The sequence below is a fragment of the Lagopus muta genome, chromosome 5, assembly GCF_023343835.1.
Source record: "Lagopus muta isolate bLagMut1 chromosome 5, bLagMut1 primary, whole genome shotgun sequence".
Taxonomy (NCBI): Eukaryota; Metazoa; Chordata; class Aves; order Galliformes; family Phasianidae; genus Lagopus; species Lagopus muta.
The window spans coordinates 34,352,467-34,375,874 of record NC_064437.1 but is presented as its reverse complement, the minus strand read 5'-3'; the positions used below and the strand labels follow the sequence as shown (position 1 = coordinate 34,375,874).

General features: G+C 39.3%; 2 protein-coding genes and 1 long non-coding RNA gene across 7 annotated transcripts; 1 reads left to right on the top strand and 2 right to left on the bottom strand.

Annotated features, from left to right (window-relative positions):
* Positions 1-1,726: 1,726 nt before the first annotated feature.
* EXOSC3 (exosome component 3) lies at positions 1,727-4,818 on the bottom strand. Of its 2 annotated transcripts, XM_048944696.1 has the most exons (4): positions 4,491-4,816; positions 4,247-4,396; positions 2,776-2,927; positions 1,727-2,017 (listed from the first exon to the last, which is right to left on the bottom strand). In XM_048944696.1, the coding sequence occupies exons 1-4, from the start codon at positions 4,764-4,766 to the stop codon at positions 1,816-1,818; spliced, it is 780 nt and encodes a 259-aa protein (XP_048800653.1). In that variant the 5' UTR covers positions 4,767-4,816; the 3' UTR covers positions 1,727-1,815. The 2 variants fall into 2 exon arrangements, with proteins under 2 accessions (XP_048800653.1, XP_048800654.1); XM_048944697.1 differs by lacking the exon at positions 4,247-4,396 and having other exon boundaries at positions 4,491-4,818.
* DYDC1 (DPY30 domain containing 1) lies at positions 4,386-6,716 on the top strand. Of its 2 annotated transcripts, none has more exons than XM_048944707.1 (4): positions 4,386-4,432; positions 5,256-5,408; positions 5,518-5,640; positions 6,141-6,345. In XM_048944707.1, the coding sequence occupies exons 2-4, from the start codon at positions 5,262-5,264 to the stop codon at positions 6,216-6,218; spliced, it is 348 nt and encodes a 115-aa protein (XP_048800664.1). In that variant the 5' UTR covers positions 4,386-4,432; positions 5,256-5,261; the 3' UTR covers positions 6,219-6,345. The 2 variants fall into 2 exon arrangements, with proteins under 2 accessions (XP_048800664.1, XP_048800665.1); XM_048944708.1 differs by lacking the exon at positions 4,386-4,432 and adding an exon at positions 4,839-4,943 and having other exon boundaries at positions 6,141-6,716.
* Positions 6,717-6,813: 97 nt separating this feature from the next.
* On the bottom strand, positions 6,814-16,322 carry LOC125693165 (uncharacterized). Of its 3 annotated transcripts, XR_007377008.1 has the most exons (4): positions 16,196-16,322; positions 11,950-12,039; positions 9,878-10,004; positions 6,814-9,404 (listed from the first exon to the last, which is right to left on the bottom strand). It is a non-coding gene; the product is annotated as an uncharacterized LOC125693165 (long non-coding RNA). The 3 variants fall into 3 exon arrangements; XR_007377007.1 differs by having other exon boundaries at positions 6,814-10,004; XR_007377006.1 differs by lacking the exons at positions 6,814-9,404; positions 9,878-10,004 and adding an exon at positions 10,791-11,163.
* Between the last annotated feature and the right edge of the window lie 7,086 nt (positions 16,323-23,408).

Here is a 23,408-nt window from a genome sequence, read left to right as displayed (position 1 = left end):
AATTATGAATCTAATGGCTACAATTCAGAAGGAAACCATTAAAGTTTGGTTTTTATTGAATCAGGGGAAGCCCTAAGTAAGCATATTAAAGATGAGTCAGATGTGGCTATGAATAGAAGCAACTTCTAAATGAGAAAGATGACTAGGAAACATTTAATTAAATACTGTGGACTGAACTTTGGATAAAAGACTGAGTAAGTAGGAAAGATTTCATTTCTATTTGGAATTAAGAGACATTTGCAGGCTTATTCAAATTATAACATTTTTCTAATTTATTAAATACTGATTACCAAGTCCTTCAGCTAAGAACCACAAGACATATCCAGGTAATTGCTTAAAACAGCAAACTTCATTGTTGTAGACTTTTAGATGAATACATATAAGTACTGCTCCCAAAGAAAGCAGCTGTCAAAGAACTACACCACCACTCCAGGGAACTTACTTAAAACATCAGAAACAAACTATTCATACAACAGAATGACACTGTATCCCCCTAATGCCGGAAAAACTATTTAACATTTAACCATTTAAAATCATTCCCCCTTGTCCTATCACTATCCACCCTCTTTAACAGTCGTTCCCCTCCTGTTTACACACTCCCTTCAAGTACTGGAATACTACAATGAGGTCTCCCCAGAGCCTTCTCTTCTCCAACCTGAACAATCCCAGTTCCCTCAACCTTTCCTCAGAGGAGAGGTGCTCCAGACCTCTGATCATCTTAGTGGATGATCTAGACCTGCTCCAAGAGCTCCACGTCCTGCCTGTACTGGGGGTCCCAGAGCCAAGGAGAGGGGTACAATCAGCTCCCTCTTCCTGCTGGCCACTCCTTTTTTAATGCAGCTCAGAATATAGTTGGCCTTCCGGGCTACATACTCACATCTACTCTTTGGTCCCCATAAACATTCAGCAAGCATCAACGAATGGCAATGAGTGCAAATTCTTTTCATGAAGGAGTTCAATTTCACATCTTTGCTTCACAAGCAGTTCCATGTCAGATGCTGCCCCTATACTGCCATCTGTTATGTGGCAACAACGTGTAGCAGAATATTGAAGATTCAACTTGTACTGCCATACCAACATCAACCTCTGACACGGTGGGCCAAAATAATAGAACAGGAGCCATTACTTTCAGAGCAGCCCTCATAGCACCTCCATTTAGCCATTATGTTTCCCAAATGTACATACTGAAGTGATATTCTTAACTCTGTTTCATCAAGACTATTAGCCAGGTTATCTTTCAGGGAAAGTTCTAATGCCACTGGGACGATGCATTCAGCAGTACCTGATCACTTGCCTGAAGCACACTGTAATTACTCTCAGGTACACCCTACAATTCCTTTCTTGTATTTCTCCACCTGTGTCTCTATTCTCAAATTCTCTAAGATAGCAGTAGATCAATCCATCACTACTTATACAGAACACCTGACCAGAACAGATGATTCACAGGATGCTCTCAGCTCCCCCAAGTTAACACGTACTCTTTGAAGCTCTAAAATTAACTAGCAAAACCAAATATACCCAGCTTATAAACTGTCTGGTTTTCTTCTGGAAAAACTGAAAACTGCATGTCAAAACCCACAGTTAATTGAAGCTTTTCAAGCCCATCTCCACACCAGTCAAAATCCACAACAGTGGACAGTGTCTCATAATCACAAGTGATCCTAAATAAGGTAGAACCAGCTGAGTGCATCAAGGGAATTGAAGAACCACCAAAAACATCTGGAACTTCATTTAGTGCGACTTTTAATATAAATGTGAATACAAAAATAAACACAGAGTTCTACAGTTCTCACAAATGCTCAAATTTTCTCTTACTCAATTCCCTGGCAGTTTGGCAAGCGCTTGTTTTCTCTGCTCCGCAGTCATATATTCACAAGCTTCTAAAATATTTACTATAATTAAAGTCTGTTGAACTGTTTTTGCTTTTACCCATATTCTTCCATTCATTCCCAGCACCAGCTCAAATGGGTACAGCTGTGACAGTTCCTGAATTATTTCACATTTGGGAGCCAAGAGTCTGTAAAATAAGATCAGTAAGAGTTAGAGGAAAAAGTGAATGCTCGTGTTTGGTAACTATTACATCATTATCAGTCAGCAACTAAGCTGCAGCACTGGCATCACAAGAGCAACTCCAAAAGGTAAGATGATTCAAATTGCATGTCCATCCAAAACAGTCATACCATATCAGAATTTAAGTTTTTCTCTCAAAATACATGCACCTGAGGAGAGCACTTGTGTATTGATAATTGTTTCTCTAATTAGTCAGAAGAGTTACCGAGAACAAGGCTGAAAAATAACTTACCTGTTCACACTGATGATAGGACACGTAAACCAAATAATTTACAAAACCCAGGTATGAAATAGCTACTTTTCAAAGAACAGATGCCTACTTTTCCTCCCCTCAGCATCAAACCAACACGAAGTTTTACCATCACTTATCACTGTTAACTCATATTTTGTGATAATCACGCACTGCTCAATGTACATGCACCCTCTACTCAGTAAAACTGGCATCAATGCACTAGAACAACCACATAGCTTGATTACTGGCTAGTTCACACTACTTGGATTAGAGATAGTTATGCATATCCTATCTAAAAATGCAATGTTCCTCTCTTAGTTTCAGCTGCACAGAATTGTTTTTCTCTAGCCTATTGGGAAAGGCAGGGGGAGTGTGCGGAGGAAGATGAGCAAATGACTATGTGGTGTTTAGCCACCTGCTGGGTTAAACCACAACACTTACAGGTTAGCACAACTGGATTTCTTAGTACTTACTTTCTTATCAGACCTAGGGAAACTTTAAAGAGGAAGCCATCTTGCCCAATTACTCCCATTCCACTTGCTCTTCCACTGCTGTCTATACAGACCATCTCTGGTTCCATGTCTTTATTTGCTACAAGGAACTGACCGTAAATAAGATCTCCCACCTAAAGCAAGCAGTGCCAGAAAACAAAAAAGCATTAGTGAAGATCATACTGCACATTTGTAAGAAACATCCCATTGATAAACATGCACCAAGACAGCAAAATAGTTGTCAATTGGATGAAAATCTGGACAAGAACCAGCAGTGTACATTTGCAGCTCAGAAGGCCAGGAGCATCCTAGGCTGGATCCAAACAGAGGTATCCAGTAGGGTGAGCAAGATAACTGTTCCCCTTTACTCTGCCGTCATGAGGCCCCATCTCGGGTACGGTGTCCAAACCTGTGGCCCTGTCACAAGAATGCAGAGCTGTTGGAGTGAGTCAGAGGAGGGCCGAAACACGTCTCACGTGAAGAAAGGTTGAGGGAGTTAGACTTGTTTAGCTTGGACAAGAGAAAGCTCCTGGTAGACCTCACTGAAGCCTTCCAATACTTGAAGGGCGTGACTTTTTATATAGCCTAGGAGTGATAGGACAAGGGGGAATGGCTTTGAACTAAAAGAGGAGAGGTAAAAGTTACGTGTTAGGAAAAGATTCTTTACTCAGAGGGCAGTGAGGCACTGGCACAGGCTGCCCAGAGCTGTAGCTGCCCCATACTTGGAAGCAATCACGATCAAGCTAGATGGGGCCCTGGGCAGTAAGATCAGTATGATCTGCATAGTGGGTGGCAACCCTCCCCATGACAGGACATTGGAACTAGATGATCTTCAGGGAAATTCTTTACTATGAGAGTGGTGAGGTACTGGAACAGGCTGCCCAGAGAAGTTGAGAAGATGCCTCGTCCCTGGCGGCGTTCAAGGCCAGGTTGCATGGGGTCCTGGGCAGCCTGTTCTGGTATTAAATGGGGAGGTTGGTGGCCCCACATGTGGTAGGGGGGCTGGAGCTTCATGATCCTTGAGGTCCCTTCCAACCCTGGCCATTTTGTGATTAGGTGATTAATTACTGGTGATAGAGAAATGAATTAGGTGATAGAGAAATGAGCTGTTATAATAGGAAGTGTTCTCCTCTTCTATTGACGACATCTTTAGGAATGCTAAAGATGTGTAACCATATCTCCACTAGAATCTGGAAGGCTACTACCAAAGATTACAGAATTATATGGCACACAATAACTGTTCCTCTTTAAAGTACCAAACTTCAGTTTCTCTTTCTCCAGACATTAAGAGCATCAAAAGCCAGGCCTGTTACTGCAGTACTTTATCAGGTCTGCCACGGGCCACGGTAAAACCTCGATGAAGGTTGCCACGGGCCACGTTAATCTTTATTATCGCGTGAGCGGCACAAACACCTTTTGCTAAGGTAAGAGGCCGCACACCGGGCAGCGTTACCTGCACGTTAGGCCTGTTCCTCTTGGTCGCGCCCTCGAAGGCCAGGTAGGACAGCGAGGCCTGCTCGCTGCCGCCCACATCCAGCCGGAACACATCCCCCACCTTGCCCGTCACGATGCCGATCACGTGGTCTCCCTTCACCGGCACGTACTGCGAGCGGTACAAGCGGTACAAGCGGTACAAGCGGTCAGCGCGCCCCTCCGGCACCCCCCCTTCTCCCTCCCAGCCCGCCGCCGCGCCGTACCCGCTTCTGCTGCGAGTCCACCCAATAGGCGCCGCCCGCCGCCGCCCCGCCGCCCGCCTGCCGGTGCCGCAGCAGCCCGCACTTGGTCACCAGCAGCCCGCCGGCACAGCGCCGCAGGCCCGGCCCGCACAGCAGTCGTCCCCGCGGGGCCGCGCTGATTCCCAGCGGCAACCGCTCGGGGTCCTGCTCGGCGTGCGCGGGCGGCAGCAGCACGTCGCCGGGCAATACCACTTGCCCCACGCGGGATTCCGCCGGCACGCCGCCGCCGCCCGCCATCGCCTCAGACGGGCCGCTCGCTTGCGCGCATGCGCGGTGTCCTCACAACCTTCCGCGACCCGGCGGAAGCGGATGCAAAATGGCGGCGGCCGATCGAAGGCAGCGGGCGGAGCAGCAGCGACACCGCCCGGCCGCTTACTCCGATCGCGAGGCGCCTGCAGGGCGTGCGGTTGCTCGGTAACGCGGGAGGACGCTCCGTGCGAGCGGGCTGGTAGGAACGGCACGGGACGGGACCGCTACCCCATTTAGATGATTTTCTCCTAGTAATGGCCTGATTAAATTAGCTTCGATGAAATTATTAGCATCGCATTCAGCATGTGATGCAGTCAATACTCCCAAAACTCCTCATTTGTTTGCTTGTTTTTTTACCAATTCTGTTCCCCAGCCTATTGGGAAAGGCAGTGGGGTGGGTGGAGGAAGGTGAGCAAATGACTGTGTGGTCTGAATTCTGCAGTTGGTAACGAATGGCTGTTGGTTTATCGTCAGTAGGTGCGAATGGAGTCTCAATACCTCAAGAGCTGCCTGGGAGATTGCTTAAAAAAGGGTCTGGCAGAGGTTGTGGAGCGTCAGCCTGCAGACCCCATACAGTACTTGGCGAACTGGATTTACAATTACAAGAGAACTCTAGATGAAGAAAAAAAGGTGGATCTAGCTTGGGCAAAGCATTTCATGGCAATCTAATCAATGCCGTTTAATCTCTCTTTATGTTTTGCTGTTTTTTAAAATTGATTTTGTGTTACCTCTGAAATAGAGAACGTTGGAAAGGATTGAACTGGAAAAAGAACAGCAGGCAGCCCTGGAAGAACTTGAAACTTTAAGAAAAATGAAGGAAGAAGAGCTGATGATACAACAGAGATTTGAAGAACAACGACAGGTTAATAATAATACATAATTATAGTAGCATTGATGCTGGGGCAACTTGCAGCTCTCCCACAATAGTAGTCATCGTACGACTACTATTGCAGTGATTATAGTCACTTAGAAAAAAAAAAAAAAAAGATAACAAGTGTTTAAACATCATGTTTTGGAAATAATAAATGAAGGACTAGTAGGCAGCTGGGGAAAAAAAACTTACCTGCTGCATGGTAAGACGTTACCAAAAATGAAGAGTCAAAGCTGAAGAGCAACTAACTTAAGATTCATATGTAAAGTAGCTTAAAAGTGGTAGACTGTCTTTTGTAGTTAATTACCTTACCTATCTTTTTTCCCCTAGAATCTATATGGATTAATCTGATTAATTAATACTACTTGCTGTGCAAAACTTCAAAGAGCCTAATCCAAATGATAGGACGTAATAAATATTAACTACTAAGGGGTGTGAGGAATGAGTATCAAAAGTGTATACGCTATCTTCAGCTGTCTTCTTTATGATAGGAACAAGAACGGGAGAAGTTGAAACTGCAGAATGAAGAAGAGAAAATGCAGCTGCAGCAGCAGGATCCCGAGGTTTAAGCCAAAGCTTAATAAAGATTTGGAAATATCGTTAATCAGCTGTCTTTTTCAGATTCAGTCACTAAATACAGAACACAAGGCAGAAACCTTTTGGAGATGTCTGTTTTGCTAAACATGAAGCAAAAATATATCGAGTCTTTGTTACGTAACCAAATAAATTTAAACTGCCTACAGCTGAGGACATAGCTATTGCTGCAGCGGTCTTCATCTCATCTGTAGTTCAAATGCAACTGAGGAGTCATTAACTGACTTCAAATATCATTGCTGTTAAGTCTACTACACAGGTCACTCCAAAAGCCTCCTACTCATTTCCATGGTATTCACTTCCATATAACAAAGTGCACGAGAATGCTACATGAGAGCAAAATCACAGGTACAAAATGCTATTTTTCAACACAGTGCCACCATTACCTGCATTTTTGCCAGCCATGAACTAACTCCTGCATGCCATGACTGTAAAAATCAGCATCAATGGAGGCAACCCACTGCTGCTGTTGCCACTGCTGAAACACCCCACCCACTGCCTCACTATGACTATAGAATCATAGAACACCCTGGGATGAAAAGGACCACAATGATCATCTGGTTTCAACCCCCAGCCAGTCACTAAATACAGAACACAAGGCAGAAACCTAGAAGCAAAAGTTGAACTAACGCAAAGAAAAAAAAAAAGCAAACATCAGGGAAGGATGTGTAATGCTTCCTTTCAGTCTAGGTTTTATATTTGAATTTTCAATATGGAATATTGAAATAGTGAAATATTTCTTAACTTTACACGGAGCACAACAGTTCAGAGATATTTTTAGAGCTCTGTGTTGAAATACTGATAGCATGTAACTAGAAAAATGGCAGTGTAAATGTAACAGAAGTATGTACGTATATAAATAGAAGAAAAAAGAATCCTATAATTTAAAAGAAAACCTCAAGAAATAGTCTTGACAGGCATACAAAGACCCCATTCACACGCTAACATTCATGTGGTATGCATCTGAAGTACTGTTTTTACATTAATACGTAAAAGATGTTTTAGTGTATTTAAAGTATCCACTGTAGATGATTACTCATGACACAGAATACTTTTAACTGAAAACGTATTTCCATTACCATGGGAAAATGAGAAGACCATAGGAAAATGTAAGTTATGTAAGCTGAACTTACAGGTAGAGGAGGGGCACCTAGTTTGTCCACGGTTGAAGATGTAGATGAGAATGGACTGTCTGAGCTAAGTGTTGGGAAACAGATTACAAATAATTAATTATGGGATATTTGCTTGCTGTTCTAGTTAACCCTCTGCTGGTTCGTTCCTATAATTTTAAGGGATATTATTTTGACCACGGTCTTCACGCTGTCCTTAGCCTGTTGTCTGGTGCAGTCTGAGACACCACCATGTGATGCTGAGCGAATAAATCCCCAAGACTTAAAATGCCCCTCGATGGTGTTGTGTGTCACGACTGGAAGTATTAATATTCTCAGAGAGGAAGCAACCTTACTTTGCCTTTTGAGCAGGTATCATACAGAACATGGACTAAATCACTGACTTGCTTCTGACTGAAATTATCTAGGTTTTTCTGATTGGTCTGAAGTATATTGTTTGTGCAGCAGAATGCACTCTGCTGCACAGTTATCAGAACAACTATTTCATGTAAAAGACCAGATACCAAGCACACACAGTGCTCAGTGCAGCAAAGACCTGCTAAGAATCATGTTATCTGAGCCCCGTGCCAGCGTAACAGTACTTACTCTGCACAGCACTGCAACTAAGAATCTAAATTGTGATATGCAAGCATCTTCTACACCTTATTTATTTATTTTTTTTAACCACTTTGTGCTTGATAATGCTAGTACATGAGAGGGTATAAATCAACCACCACTGACTGTAAACGTGGCAGTACGTTTAACAGATGATGCCTTTTATGCACATCACTGGAGATAAAAATTGATGCATCTATCTTTTTTCAGCTACAGTCTCGATAGTGTGAATTGGAATTTTGCTGGATTGGTTTTAATACTACATCTGAACCCTTTTTCCTTTATTAACCTTAGCCATCTGCTCACTTGTTTTCTGACATTATCAGTTTCATTCCAACTCAGAACTTAAACGTGGTATTAACGTGCTTTAAGCTTAGGGTTGCTTTATTAACAACTTGTTTTATAAAGGTTCTTCAAAAACATTTGTGAATATATTTATGACTATACCTAGGATCAAGTTTTCACAATTATTTTGATTTTGCTAAGAGGTAAATGTGATGGGACCTTTAAGTCCCACCTAGCCCTATTTTTTATAGTTTACTGGCAACTGAATATTAAAAACTGTACGTGAGGCTTCAGGACTATTTTGTGTCCTTAAATAAATGAATTGCAAAATCAGAAGTGCAAATGAATCAAAGAACCATAAAATGGGTTCCCATTAAGGGAAGGGACCTTAAAAGCCATCTAGTTTCAGCAACTCTGCCACAGATGCAGGACCCCAGATGGGGCCCACAAGGGTGGAGCAGAAAGGAACTATCACCTCACTCACTCTGGTGATCACTCCTCTTTTGATGCAGCCCACGATGCACTTGGCCTTCTGAGCTGCAAACACACACTGCTGACTGCATCAAGCTTTTCATCCACCAGAACCCCCAAGTCCTTCTCCCCAGGGTAGCTCTCAGTCAGTTCTACCCGAGATTGCCCCTACTCTGGCTTTATTGAACCTCATTAGGTACATGTTGGCCCGCTTCTCACACTTGTCCAGATCCCTCTGGATGGCATCCCTTACTTATGTTCCATCAATGCACCACTCAGCTTAGTGTCACCTGCTGATTTGCAGAGAGTGCACTGGATAGTGCCGTCCTGGTCATTGATAATGATGAGGAGTGCTGGTCCCAAGATGGACCTCTGAGGGGCCTCCACCTGGACAGAGACCACCCTCTGCCAATAACCACCCGACCAATTGCTTATCCACTGAACAGTCCACTCATCCAAACCATACCTTTCCCATTTAGAGGCAGGAATGTGATGCAGGACCGTATCAAAGGCCTTGCAGCAGTTTAGGTGCATGAATCTCTACCACCTTTCCTTTATCCACTGATCATAGAAGGCCACCAGATGGGTGAGGCACAATCTGCCCTTGCTGAAGTCACGTTGGCTCAGATGACCTTCTCTTGTCTTCTGCATCATCCATGAAGTTTTCATGCCCCAAGTTGTCTAAAGTTGGATTACATAAATCTGTTGGTGATGTCATTGCAGGTTTTGCAGTGCTAAAATTTTTGTATTAAAATATGAATTGAGAATAGATCAATGAAATGAAACTACGTTCACCTTTAGCATTGAGACTAGTCTGTTCTCAGAGACCTAACACATCATCCAAACTTACTGAATCTGAGAATCAGACTAGTGATAAAGCTTCATCATATTTAACTGAATGGAAGAATGCATATTTCTATGAATGAAGACTAGTCTGTATTATACGTTTTTTCCTTCTTTGTACAATGTTAATGCTTACAACTGATATATTTGTTTTTGTCTTTAGATTGCAACTGATTTAATGCCAGAGTTTGAACAAGAAAGTTCCATCTGATCTGAAAGCAGTAAAAACTATTTCTACTCATTACTAGCTAGCCCTGAAGGGCTATGCCTTAATTAGTGTACTTCGTATAGAAAACTGATTATACACATACCTGTTGTTTTGGTTTCTTGGCTTTCTGGGTGCTCCTATAAAGCCTGTTAATTTTGGCATGCTATGCTTCTTCTCTGTTCTTAAACTACAGTAGCTGGCACAGCTGACTTGGAGAAAGAAAACTGGAACTGAGATAAAAGAAATAAATACATTTTTCACTGATTACCTGTTGATTCTTGAAGTGTAAAATAAAATTAATACAAATACAGATTTTGTGTATCAACATCATTTTGGAGTAGGGGCTACAATATCATCATTTGAATATACAGTAAAAAAAAAGATTGAAAAGACTTGACATGAATTTGAAAGGTTTCTGATATTAAGAAGGAACGCTGTGTGTATCAGGAGGTGAAGCAAGTTTCATACATGGAACTAAATGCAAAATTTAATCAGAGTATTTATGCCATTAAGAAATAACTTTCTGTGACTTCATAGAAGCACAGAACAGCCTGGGTTGAAAAGCACCACAATGATCATCTGGTTCCAACCCCCTGCTATGTGCAGGGTCACCAACCAGCAGACCAGGCTGCCCAGAGCCACATCCAGCCTGGCCTTGAGTGCCTCCAGGGATGGGGCATCCACAGCCTCCTTGGGCAACCTGTTCCAGTGCCTCACCACCCTCTATGTGAAAAACTTCCTCCGAAAATCAAACCTAAACCTCCCGTCTCAGTTTAAAACTATTTCCCCTTGTCATATCACTATCCACCCTCACAAACAGTCATACCCTCTCCTGTTTACACGCTCCCTTCAAGTACTGGAAGGACTTAGTAGAAACATGTACTAAAAGAAGTCAGTCTGTCAGAAATCGTGAGGTACTTTTCAATGACACTAACTGTTTGCTCTACAATTTAAAATCTTTACTGATTACTGCGTGATAATAGGTGAGCTGCAGGAGTCAGTATATTCATTTTGGTTAGTCAGATCTTAAAATTACTGAATTTGCACTGTGTTGATCATCTCTACTAAATATCATTATTAATCTAATTAAAATATATTAATGATGTATACACAGCAACTTCCTGTGCCAGCCTTGAATGGACTGGCTGGATAAATAGATGAAGGTTTTCATTTGAGCCAGTGTTTTTATTTCAGTCCTTTTGTTATGTTTACTATGGAAACTTCAGCCTTCATATATAACTTAAACATATTGCCTAAGTACTTAAGACAACTTTAAACATGCTAATAAATAAGTCTAATCACTAATTCCAACCAGTGGCTTTCATTATCTATTCTTCCATAACATTTGTATCCTCATTCCAGTTTGTTGTGTGTCCACTAGAGTGCGCCCTAAAAAAAAAAAAAAAAAAAAAAAAAAAAAAAAAAAAAAAAAAAAGGTTGTCAGTTACAAACCATCTCTCGTTTTGTTTCAGCTCTTTTTAACTTTTCCTTGTGATTTTTCAGTTGCTGTTTCTCATTCCCTCCCTAAAAACCCAAACTCGAGTTTTCAAATGGAAGCTTTTAGCAGAAAACTCCTTTAGCAACTGTCAAAAATTCTCTGGCAGATTCTAGCTTACCTATTCTTTGGTGTTACATAAAGATATAAGATATTCAAAGGTCATTTAAAGGAATTCCAGTTCTTCATAATTTGATATGCCCAGTTTGCCTCTCCTTGCTTCACAATAATTCTCGTCTTAAATATGGGACCAGAGGGTAAATGTGTCAGTGCTGTAGGTGAAAAACAGCTGTAGGAAATTTGGAAATGTTACTGCTGTTCACAACAAAGATGACTTCTGCTTAGGTGTCTAAGTGCGGAAGTAAATTAAGGCAGCTTAAAATCATTACCTTTCCTGCTAAACTTCATTGTGGAACAGGTGCAGAACAAGGAAAAAGGTAGTATTTCATCATTACTACAGGTGATGTGACAGTTTAACCCATACTTTCTAAAAAACCCAAAGTGTAATTATCTAATGGGAGTTTATGTTTGCTTTTTCACTAAAAACACTTCTATGAAATGGAGAAGATGGAATTCAGAAGTAGATAATAGGACACGTTGCTGAAAATATTATACTAAATACTGACAGAAAATATATGGATTTGCAATATTTCTTTTCTTCAGAACAGGAGCAGACTTACGTAGGCTGTTATAAGACCCCAAGTACAGACCCTCCAGAGAACGTGCTGATAGTAATGTGTCCAATCACAGCTGTTCTCATTCCAACAACACTGGAACATAAGGATGAAAACAGATATGAAGCCCAAAATAGGACAAAATGAATAGTTTAATTACCAGTGGGTTCACAAAGAGGGAAACTCAGCCTGGTAATGTGAGAAGCTTTTCTCCTAGGAAGAGAAATACCATGGTGCAGCAAGAACATTTCTATGTTATCATTTAAGACAGTAGATTTTATTAAGTATGCAGTCTCTAATAGTGGTGATTCTCTTTCACAGTATAAAGAAACATCCTTCTCTATCCAAAAGCTTCACACAGCAACTTCCTAATGGCAGCGAGAGTTGGATGAATTTGTCCAGATAAAATGTAAAACTGATTTCTTCTGAACTTTGCTAAGACAGTTTACTTCTATTTGAAGCCAGCTATTATTTGCTTTCCTTCGAATTTGTTCCTGTTTTTAGCTTAGTTAAAAAGCAGTGTGATATAGCAGCTACAGCTAGAAAAGAGTCTAATCCTGCTTTTTGCTGATAAGGACCAAAGTGCATTTTAAAATACCTTACCATATTGTTTGATTTTTATTTATTAGATTTAATTGGTTTCTGGCATAACCATTATAAACATTGTAAGTCTTTTTTTTTATGCTTATGTATTTCAATTCAGAGGAAGGTAAAAACTAGACTACCATAAACATTTATATAGATACTATGGGCTAACAGTGGTGGAAGAAGGTCAAGACACAGGAAAAATATCATTCAGTTGTCACAGCACAGGAGACTTGATAAGGAGCAGGGGACTCTGATGCACAGGATTTGGGAGCTCGCACCTTGGTCATTATAACCATAAACTAATGTCAGTGTATAACACAAATCTGAATTGTTGGGGTTTATACCAAGTTTTTGTTGAAGTTACTGTAAAAGATGCTACGTCATGAAAAATGATTTCCATTATGGAGATGCTGAGTGCTTCCATTTTATCTTCAGATGTAGGGCACCCAAAGCCAATCGCTGTTTTGGGAACCATTTGAGACCATTAGTTTGTTAAATCAAACTCATTTGCTGAAAATTAATTAAATTTGTCTGTTTGAACGTGAGTTAACTGAAGGTGAGTTTAAGAAAAACAAAACCAATTTATTATTAATACCAAGCATGGTTGTATTATTACTTGAAAGTAAAGCATCAGGGAAGCATTGATGTTACAAGTAGAAAAGGCTAACCATTGGTTTCTTGTCAACCTTAAGCAAGCTGTTATTTATTAAGAGGTTGCATTGACATTTCTGTATTGACACACAAAGATATACTACAATAAGAAGTCAAAACCCTTCCTTCCAAACATTCTGCACCTGGTATATTTTAACATTTCAACAATATTTTAAAACCGATGCGAAGCTTGAGTATGACTTAGGATAAATATAGAGTAGTTAGGATTATCATTAACAAACTTAACTGAATTATTGTAACCTCTCTAAAGGCTATTAAGAAGTTTTAAGAGTCTTAACAAACTCACCAAGGAGAGTCTGTCACTTCTTGTGTGGAGTCATTCTTGGGTCTATTAAGAGGAAATACTGTTATGACTTCTTTTCCATTTAACCTTGGTTAAGTAATATTGTGAAAAATATCTTGTTTTAGTTTGATGTTCAGCCCATTGGTGTTAGAGCCCAGCAAAATGGTTTCATTTTTTTTTTTCATTTTGACAAAATAAATGATTTTTTTACTGGTTTGTATGCAATTTAAGTGTGGTCTTGCATAAGCTAAATGAAGATGAACTTAGTCTGCCTTTTTTTTTTTTTTAAAGTGAGTTTTATCAATTTTCTCTTTTTTTTTTTTTTTTTTTTTTTTTTTTTTTTTTGGCAGGAAGAAAGTAACCCTCTTTGTTCTCCCTGAAATTTCTGAAATGATTAGTAAGAGGACTGATCTCTACCAGTGTAAGCATGAGTTCTACCTCTGAGAACTCATCTCTTACTCGTTGAACTCGCAACACGCTCAACACAGTTGATTCAAACTACTTGTAGGGAAAGATACTGCAGAAGAAAGAAAATCCATTACACTGAGGAGGGTGAGAGAGGGAGAGAACATTCCAATAAATGATTGCCATAGCAGCAGCAAGGCACTGCAGCTCCCCTTTGCTCAGTTTCAAGTCGCATTCCTGGGAGTGTGTTGGGCTTCTCCAATCATTCCTCTTCATTTCTACCCCACCTCCTGACTCGACTTTCTTCTAGAAATGACTGGCTACATGCAGACACACCTGTATTTGGTTCATTGTTATCTTGAGCAATTTTGGTTTTGCCACTGATGTATTTAGAAGATAAGTTTAAAAAGTGCTATTTACTTAACTGATAATTGTAACCCTGGAGACAGGATTTGTTGTTTGTTTCATTGTAAACCTAGCTGCACTGAAAAGCTACCCTTAGGCACTGACAGCTGAAAATTTCTGGAGCTGGGATTGCTGTGAAGTTCTGAGGCAGCTGCTCTTCAACATTTTTCAGTAATCATATGTATGCATATATGCAGAGCGTATAGAAATAGCACACCATTATTATTTTTCTCTCTTGGGCTTGAGTTATCGTGTTACAGTACTTTAAAACTATACAGGTGGGTGTCTTAGCAAAAATACTATAGTAAGTAATTTCTCTTCTACCCTGTTAATAGAATGTGTTTATATAGACACTGATCTCTTAATAAGGTTAGGAAGAAATTTTTACCATTTTTCAGACCTCAGCCATTGATAACTTAAACACATATTCCCTCTACCCTTCCTATGTGCATTTTTAAGGATTTTTTTGTCTGTGAAACTCAACATATTTTCACAATATACACATTTGTTTCAGAATTTATCCAAGCTTTACTTGGTTAAAAAAACAAATAAACAAACAAAGAAAATCAACAGGAGACTACAAACATACCTGTATATTCTTATATATTTGCTCTGACTCTTCACCTACAGTGTAGTATTGTTTCCCATTATTTGCTAGTCTATATTTTGCTCTGCATGGGAAGATAATTAGTTTCCTCATATTTATCAATATTCAATTTTGGGAACAGCAAAAACCCTTCAGGTTTTGAATAGGTTCAAATACTTGTGAATTCTGTATTCTGAATTCGTGAATTCTGTAAATTCATTTTTTTATTCTAGTTTCATTCTGTCTCAAGAATATTTATTTTCTGTGGAGAGCAGGTCTGTACTTACTGAAGCTACCAGCAGAGCTCCCACTTCAGTCCTAGTAAAACATTCATGCCGTTTGTGTGGGAATCTGTGCACGTGTCTTCAAAATAATTACACACTGCAATCTCTTTTGCGACCTTGCTTCTAAAGATTTACAGAACCCCAGAAACATACTTTGTGCTACTGAAGATAGAGAGAGATGATGAAATAGAACGGATCACCCAACACCTCTCAATAACTCATGCTCTGACCATTGCTACTGGAATGATAAGGCATTCACAGCAATCTGAAATGGTAAATTAAGAGATGAATTATAGGCATAGTGTTTTCTTACAACCTATGATTCCTGGAGATACAAAAAAAAAAAAAAAAAAAAAAAAAGACACCTTTGAATAGTTGATTTATGGTGGGTGCTACTTCAATATTTTCAAAAGAAAGTACCTTGTGCCTAGGAGACAGAATTAATGACTGGTATGAACTTAGAATTAAGTACCCCAATACAAACTCATTAGTAGTAAAAACTGGAAGGGGAAAAAAGTGAAGGGATGCAAAAATATTAGAGTAGAAGAAGGAGGAGATACACCAAAGAAGAGTTCTTGCACTTTTTTAACGTTATGCCTACCCATGTAAGGTAGTATTTGGGAAGTTAAAGAGAGTTGCTGCTTTCTTTTCCCTTCTCTTACCCTTAAGGCTTTAGTTACCCTTTACATAAATAAAACAAGTTTACTTTCTTGAGAAGATCTAACATGAGTTACATGGAGTAACTCCATTTCGTGATGAGCATAAGCTGAGTACTCCACTAACAAAAATGGCAAATAAACACTCTTAGCCCTAGAATTTGTAGTCTTAACCTATATCGTAAACATCGATTCTAGGTCATATCCAGGTTTGTTTCTGTTTGTTTTATTACTTCTGGTACAGTACGGTACAGCAGGTATAACACTATAACACAATGAAAACCATAGTAGCAAAGACCCACAACAGATGAGGATATCCTCCAACGCAGCAGCCACAGACACCGCACAAAAACAAAACAAAGACTTCACTCACCTTCAAAAGGCCTCAAGCAGGCATCAACCCCCAAACAAAATCCCTTTGTCTTCACTGCCAACCCTTAAATGAGGTCTGTAAGAGATGGATCCCGGCTCCAGCCCTTCTGGTCACTCAGCTGCATTGAGTGCACCTGAGCTCCTCTGGGTTGGCCCTGCCTTCCTACCAGGTGCTCTATCACTGCTTCAGGCTATGACTTAGCATTTCCACTACGGCAGGAAAGGTATGACATTCTTAATCCTGACATTTTTCTTTGTTAAAAACATTCCTATTGTTAAGGGTCACCTCACAAGTCCCACTTTTCAGGCAGGCTTAGTACCATTTGGCAGAAGGTTAAATATTCACTTGTACAGAAAGATAAAATTGTTACATGTCTTGAAGGAGTGTCTGGACAGTCTCAGTGTTCTTTGGTGATTCTGCTGTATTTTCCAGTAGCGAGTGACTGGACTGTCAGTCACAGAGAACATACAGAGTAAGAAACCAGTGCATACATACATTTCTATAACCAATCATTTTGAGAGGATCAATAAAAGATTATCTTTTTTCTGTTTTTATACTTTTCAACTTTGATAATTCTACATTTGTCTTATAAAACTTTTCTTTCTGAAAGGCTATTATTTGCACTTCATTCTCATGATAAGCATTCAGTTGCAAAAACAATGGCATGGAGAACATGACTCTGTTGAGCACCCAGCATAACTGTAATTTAGTGCCTAATTATTCTAAACACCTGCAACTCATACATGTCATTTCAACATGTGTTCATGATTAGGTGCTTTCAAGCAGCTTGTGATGTCAAAACACTTGTTTAGAAATGAAAACATAGGAAAAAATTCCTCATGCTATAGAAAAAAAATGTTTATGCATATAATTACATCTATGTGAATATAAAAAAAGACATTTGCAGAGGTCTCCTACACTTTTTCTTTTTAGATAGCTATGAAATAATTTTTAGCCTCATAATTTTATTAATTTTTGGAAAACAAAAGAAATCATGGGGGGAAGCGGCTGATCTCACCCTGTGGATCTTGTGAGCTTTTGCTGCTCTTCCCCAGAGTTTCATCGCCATAATGTATTTCAAAACTAATAAAAAAATCAAGCCAGTCTTTCTGGAACACGATTTAAAATGTCAATAGCACACTGTGAAATATCATTGGTTTTTTATTTAGAAATCTGACATATACTGAAAAAAAAAAAATCCTGAGTCTTAATTTCAGGGCAGAGGGTTTGTAAAACACTGAGCAGCAAAATAAATGATATGGCAATTATGTCTATAAGCCTGACAATCTTTTTGATGGTACTGAATTTTTCCATTCTATATTCCATCTATGAATAGGAATCCATGGAAATTTTTGTCTGCCCCAGTTACTGTCTGTATTTTTGTCTAGTACCATTTATGCCTCCGTCTTGATTGATGCTACATGCCCTTCATCCATTATCTAGCATCCTCTGGTTAGGCAGACATCTAAGAATGTTTTGGCTGTGTTTTATTTAGGACTTGTTTATTTGCAACTGCTAAATGACGAGGTGCGGTGAAATCTATCAGACATTGATGAAAGATAATGATGTTTGTTGTTCGCTAATATATTTGCCCAGCTCAAGTATGTGAAAATAGTACTTGAATGGCAACCTAGCTGAACCAATTCTGGTGACCAGGTCAGGCTGAGAGGGGTTCTGAAAGACGTGGCCAATGAGGTTATGTATTCAGCAGTTGCATGCACATCTCAGAGCATTGGTAGTTTGTTTGAGCTCTACAGCAATGATGATAGGAGTGTTTCTGAAAAGAAATTGATAGGCACAATGACTAACAAAATTGTGGGATATATTTTGTATCTTGTTTTCTTCAGATAACGACGGAAGCCAGAATCTGAAACTCACAGCATCATGCTGTCATTTTCAGTCTTGCAAAATTAACGTAAAATGATTTTATGATTCTGTGATTCCATAAACGGTGCACATATGGGTGACTATGGATTACTATAGGGTCTGCTCCAAAAGTAGTGCCTCCTCTTATATTATGTTGGCCCACAACATCAAAGATGGATATTGGTGGTATGACAGCAGAGGTTGAACTTTCCCACCAATATTCCATTCCATGTTGTTGCCATGTAACAGATGGCAGTAGAAGGCCAATCTGACAAAATGACGTCTGACATGGAAAGACATATGAAGCAAAGATGTGTCATTGAATTGCTCCATGCATAAAAAATGGCACACTGACATTCATTGGCACTTGCTGAATGTTTCTGAAGACCAAACAGTGGATGTGAGCATGGCGAGGCAGCGGGTGGTGTGTTTCAGCAGCGGTGACAGTGGGCCGCCTACACTGGTGCAGATTTTCACGTGTGGCATGAAGGCTCTTGTTCATCCCTAGCAAAAATGACTGGCTAATGGTGGTGACTATGTTAGAAAATAGTATTTTGTAGCTGAGAATTTGCTCTCTCAAATCGTGTTATTGTGCTCTTTGTATCTGTTCTGATTTCCGTGGAAATAAATAGGAGACATTACTTTCAGAGTGACCTATGTAATATGTGCCAAGGCCATGAAGCAACAACTTTGATGTGATCCTTAGGAAATAACTGAAGGTACCTTGATGACTAAATTCTGCTTTCATTAAAGTTAAATGAGGCCTTGATTCTATTTTCATTGGGAGTGTTATTTCCTCAGAGCAGTGCCACAAGGCAGAATTTAATAGTACCTTATTTTCTGTTTTCTTTCTGTTAAATTTAGTAAATTAACCCATTAGTTGTTGAAATTATGCCTAGGACAGGAATGAAAAAATGTTCAATTATAAATGGTCTCCCTTTAACCTTACAGAAAGCCATCTATGTATTTTACCTGAATGTTTTTTCCAGTTGTCACGGTCAGTTGTTTGGTTCGGGTGGCTGTCATCTGACAGGAAACAGAGCACAACCCTTAATTTTGGTTTGCATGGGGTGTGATCATACATCAGATATGCACAAAACTATAGTTCCTTTCTGAGTAAATAGTTAGGACTCCCTGTTGTTAATGACATGGCTAATCACCTGTCCAGACTAAACCCCACTGCGGTCATAGATCTGTATCTCAAAAACAATTTGGCTAGGGAAACACAGCAGTCTTCTAGCAGCTTGGCATCTGTACAACCTTCTGCATTTACATGTCTCGTGACATTATTAGTGTATATATGTAAACCATTACTACTTCCTCAGTAGTTTAGGGAATAAACTGATGCATTCAATTAGTCCTCACCCAAGAGTTTTTTTGCAGTGGAGGTTCATAGATGTTTACAGAACAGGTGGTCTTTGGACTTTGAAACAAATATTGACTCTAGTACATCAAGCCATGTTGCAGAAACCTATCTGCAAGAACACAGTTGTGGAATCCAATCTGGCTTCCTGACAAGGAACATTAGGTTAAACTCAGACACTTTTAACTTATTCTAGCTAAATACTGCCAGAAAAGACTTCTGTTTCCTTTGATATAGGACTGAAATTAATTTTCTTAATCATTTACATTTGTCACTCTGAAAGCAGTGTCTCCTATTTATTTCTGTGGAAACTGCAATAGATACAAAGAGCACAATAACATTATTTGAAAGAGCAAATTCTGAACTACAAAATGTTATTTTTTAACATAGTCACCACTACTAGCTATGTATTTTCACAAGCGATGAGCAAGAGCCTGCATGCTGCACTTTTAAAATTATCTGTACGGCCATCTGCGATGTGACTTGTCTTTCATTTTGCCATAACCGCTGCTGAAACACACCACCTCACCACCCACTGTGGTTACATTCACTGTTTGGTCTCCATAACTGTTCAGCAAGCACCGATGAGTGTGAGTGGATGTAATTTTTTCTGCATGGAGAAGAAACACATTTCCATACCTTTTCTTCATATGCATTTCTACGACAGACACTATTCTGTCAGACTGCTCTTCTGCTGCTGTCCGTCATGCAGCAACAAATACTGGTGAGAACGTTTGACTTCTACTGCCATACAACCAACATAAAATAGGAGGCATTACTTTTGGAGCAGCCTTCATACGTAGTGACGTTGCACTGAGCAACCTGCTCAAGTTTGTTCTGCTTGGAGGAGCGGATTGTAGTAGAAACTTCAACCATTCTGTGGTTCAATGTTGTGTCAGACTGGAGAATTGGAAGTCAAAGAGGCGTGAAGAGAATAAGCATATGGAATGGGTAGAAAATTCTTTGGTATTCATTGTGGAATAACCTGAAAAGACTTCTTAGAGCATAGAGAGGAACGTAGATGTGAAATATTGTAGAGAATCACTGATAAGCTAAAGCAGCTCTGGACTAAGTTAGATTAAATGCACACTGATAAACAGCTGTAACTGGAATTGATATTCACAAAAAAGTTGGAAGAAAACTCAAGGTGGTTAAGAGGTGAATTACTTATACTGGTCTGCAGAGGTGACAGGAGTTCCCATGTTCTAGTGTGAAAAGGAGAGAGGTGATAAACACCCAACTCAGAACACATACTGCCTTCTATTCTACAATAACAATCTTTTTTTTTCTGTCCAGTAATATTTGATTTTGTCCTAAATGTTCATGGGCCAGTGAAATTCTGCACCTGCATATCCAAGAAGCCTTGAACTACATTCATTTTCAGAAAATATTAGATAGAGGTGAGAGTTCTGAAGCAGGTGTGAGATCTGTGCTGAGATTCTGCTACACAAGCTCTATTGCTCTGCTTGTCATTTTTCATGCAGAAGGAATAAACCCAAATAAACAAATCTTCCTTACGTTAGCTTCAAAAACAAAACACCCACCTCCCTCAAAACAAATATACTGAACAACTCATGTCAGCCTGTTAAACAGGTAATTTGAGTACAGTAATATCTGATGATGAAGTTAAGAGAACAAAAGAGAAATACTTGGGAGAACATTTCCACGTGTGCTATTTGTGTGCACGAAGTATTTCTGTGCGTCTTTAAGTGTGAGGTTGGATCCTTTAATGATAGTGGAATGTTACTTATGAAGTCTATGAGCTCTACAGATCAATTTGTTTTACTAAGCTTTTGAAAGTTGATGTGGGAGAACTAAATTAAAGAGTTTAAGGAATGGTATTACCATGACTGATTCTAATAATGTGGAAGACCTTCTGAGTCCTTGATATGGTTTCCTCATTGTTTGAAAGAAGTCACTTCAAAGTGTCTGCTGCAGTGAAATAGTATGAGTGAATAGAGTCTAAATGTGTATTGCTTCCAGAGAAAACATGATTCTTTTGTAGGTGAAGTGAAGATGTCTAGATCTGGAGGATCTTCCCTCCTTCTGCAGTGATAGTTTTACATGTAAGCTATTCAACTCAAGCTCATTTTATTTCATTTCTATAGATATAATTCATCCATTTAGGCTCCATTCTAAGTGGTTTATAATGTAAATAAGACATCAGTAGAGAAGCATGGGGAGATAGAAAGGAATAAAAAGAGTAAGTAAAAGCGAAAAGGAAAGAAGAAAGGGAAACGTGTCTTAAACAAACAGAAGGATATAAGCAAGACAAGAAGAAGGGAAGAGGATAGAGGAGAAAAAACAGATAAGGGCAAGAAAGAGCAAGGCAAGCAAGTAAAGTGAACTGGTGAGCCTACGACATTGAGAGGTCTAGGGTCAAAGCAATTAATCAGTCATATCTGCCCAGAGAATCAGCAGCATCAATTGGAGTCAGTCGTAATTTTCTAAGTTAAATCTTGTTTCATTATTTCCTGGGCTTTCTCAAGGCTACAGTAAAACCTAGCATGCCTCCTCACAGGTGACAAATGTTACATAAACTAGGAGGTAGTTAGAAGAGAAGTAATTTTGCTGAACTGCTACAAATAAAAGTAACAAGAGTGTGGAATGGTACCAGCCTCTTCCAATTAATAGAAAGAGCTGCCTTGCTATTCCAGTGGTTCTTGTTAACATGAATAAATAGGTACAGCAATACAGAGGACAGTGCTATTTTTGCCTTAGTTTTTCTATCTCTCTCCTCATTTCAAAGCACAGAAGTTATACAGCTTGAGAAAATTCTGCCACTAGATATCTTCTGAGTAAAACTCATGGAATATACTCTAAAGATACTTAACACAGTGATAGGCTGTATAGGGTTTATAAAGAGATTTGAAGAGAAACTGACTTTGCTAGAGCTTGGTATCACAAACCTGTTGACTATGCAGGAAAGTAAAAAGAAATGTTGGAAGCCAGTTGCATTGGTAGCATTGATAGGTGAGTCTCTATGTGTAAAATGCAATGGGAAAAAAAAAATGCTTATATCCATCTTTTGTTTACTATAAACTTTTTTTTTTTTTTTTCTTCTCATAGGCAGAAGATCTGTGCCAAAACTGTATGATGTTAGAGCTCTATCTTAGCTTTTCACAAATATTTAGCAAGTCAAATTGTCTGGGAATTGAAGCCAAATTAAACATTACCTAACCCTACGCTCATTTAGAGTCCTGGAAGATGTCCTAGAAAAGAGCATGCTGAGATGCTTCATGGCCATATAGCAAATGTGTTGCTCTTGATAGTAAAATTGCGACTGCAAGCAGTTCCAAGTGAAGGTTTTACATGAGTTATGTGAAATGCAGCTGTGCAGCATTTCTAAAAAGCACTATTTGCAGAGAGGCTATTTAATGAAGGCTGACCCCCCAAAGGTCTCACAGACCAATGTGTTTAACTAGGCAGAAACTAATTCAAAAGAAGGAACTGCAAAAGCAGGATAAACAACAGATCTGCAAATTCACTGCTCGTGTGTCCAATTAATTGCACTAATTAGCATTTTAAGAGCTTGCAATTTTTATTTTTATACAGAATAAGAGGGTTGCAGATTGAGAATATTCGATCTTGTCTTCTTTTGCTGGAGGATTGACCATAGAATCAGAATTAAAACTCTTGTGTTTATGTTTTGGGTTTTTTTTGGTTTTTTTTTTTTTTTTTGTCAGAGGTGTTTTATCCATTCTGTACTTCCATAGAAAAAAACAATTACATTTAAGAACACGTGCATGCCGCTGACATTGTTTTACTTTAAAAGTTAATATAATTTTTGAACGTTAGGCATTAACTAAAGTTAACATAATTAGTTACTCTTTGATCTTCATTTCTTGTTGTTTTTTGTTGTTTGTTTGTTTTGTTTAATTCTATCTTTCTCTGTGATATCAATGCAGGATATATTCAGGCTGGGATGGAATCTTAGTGTCAGTGGAATGATGAAAATTTACTCCACAGAAAGCTATGGCTCAT

Bases quoted from the DNA above. Each gene is read 5' to 3' on its own strand.
- EXOSC3 (XM_048944696.1), bottom strand. From the start codon at position 4,766: ATGGCGGGCGGCGGCGGCGTGCCGGCGGAATCCCGCGTGGGGCAAGTG. The intron at 2,928-4,246 runs GTAACGCTGCCC...TGCTTGCTTTAG, and splicing joins GGAACAGGCCTAACGTGCAG to GTGGGAGATCTTATTTACGG. The intron at 2,018-2,775 runs GTAAGTACTAAG...CTTATTTTACAG, and splicing joins TCCCTAGGTCTGATAAGAAA to ACTCTTGGCTCCCAAATGTG.
- DYDC1 (XM_048944708.1), top strand. From the start codon at position 4,839: ATGCAAAATGGCGGCGGCCGATCGAAGGCAGCGGGCGGAGCAGCAGCG. The intron at 4,944-5,255 runs GTAACGCGGGAG...TATCGTCAGTAG, and splicing joins GCAGGGCGTGCGGTTGCTCG to GTGCGAATGGAGTCTCAATA. The intron at 5,409-5,517 runs GTGGATCTAGCT...CCTCTGAAATAG, and splicing joins CTCTAGATGAAGAAAAAAAG to AGAACGTTGGAAAGGATTGA.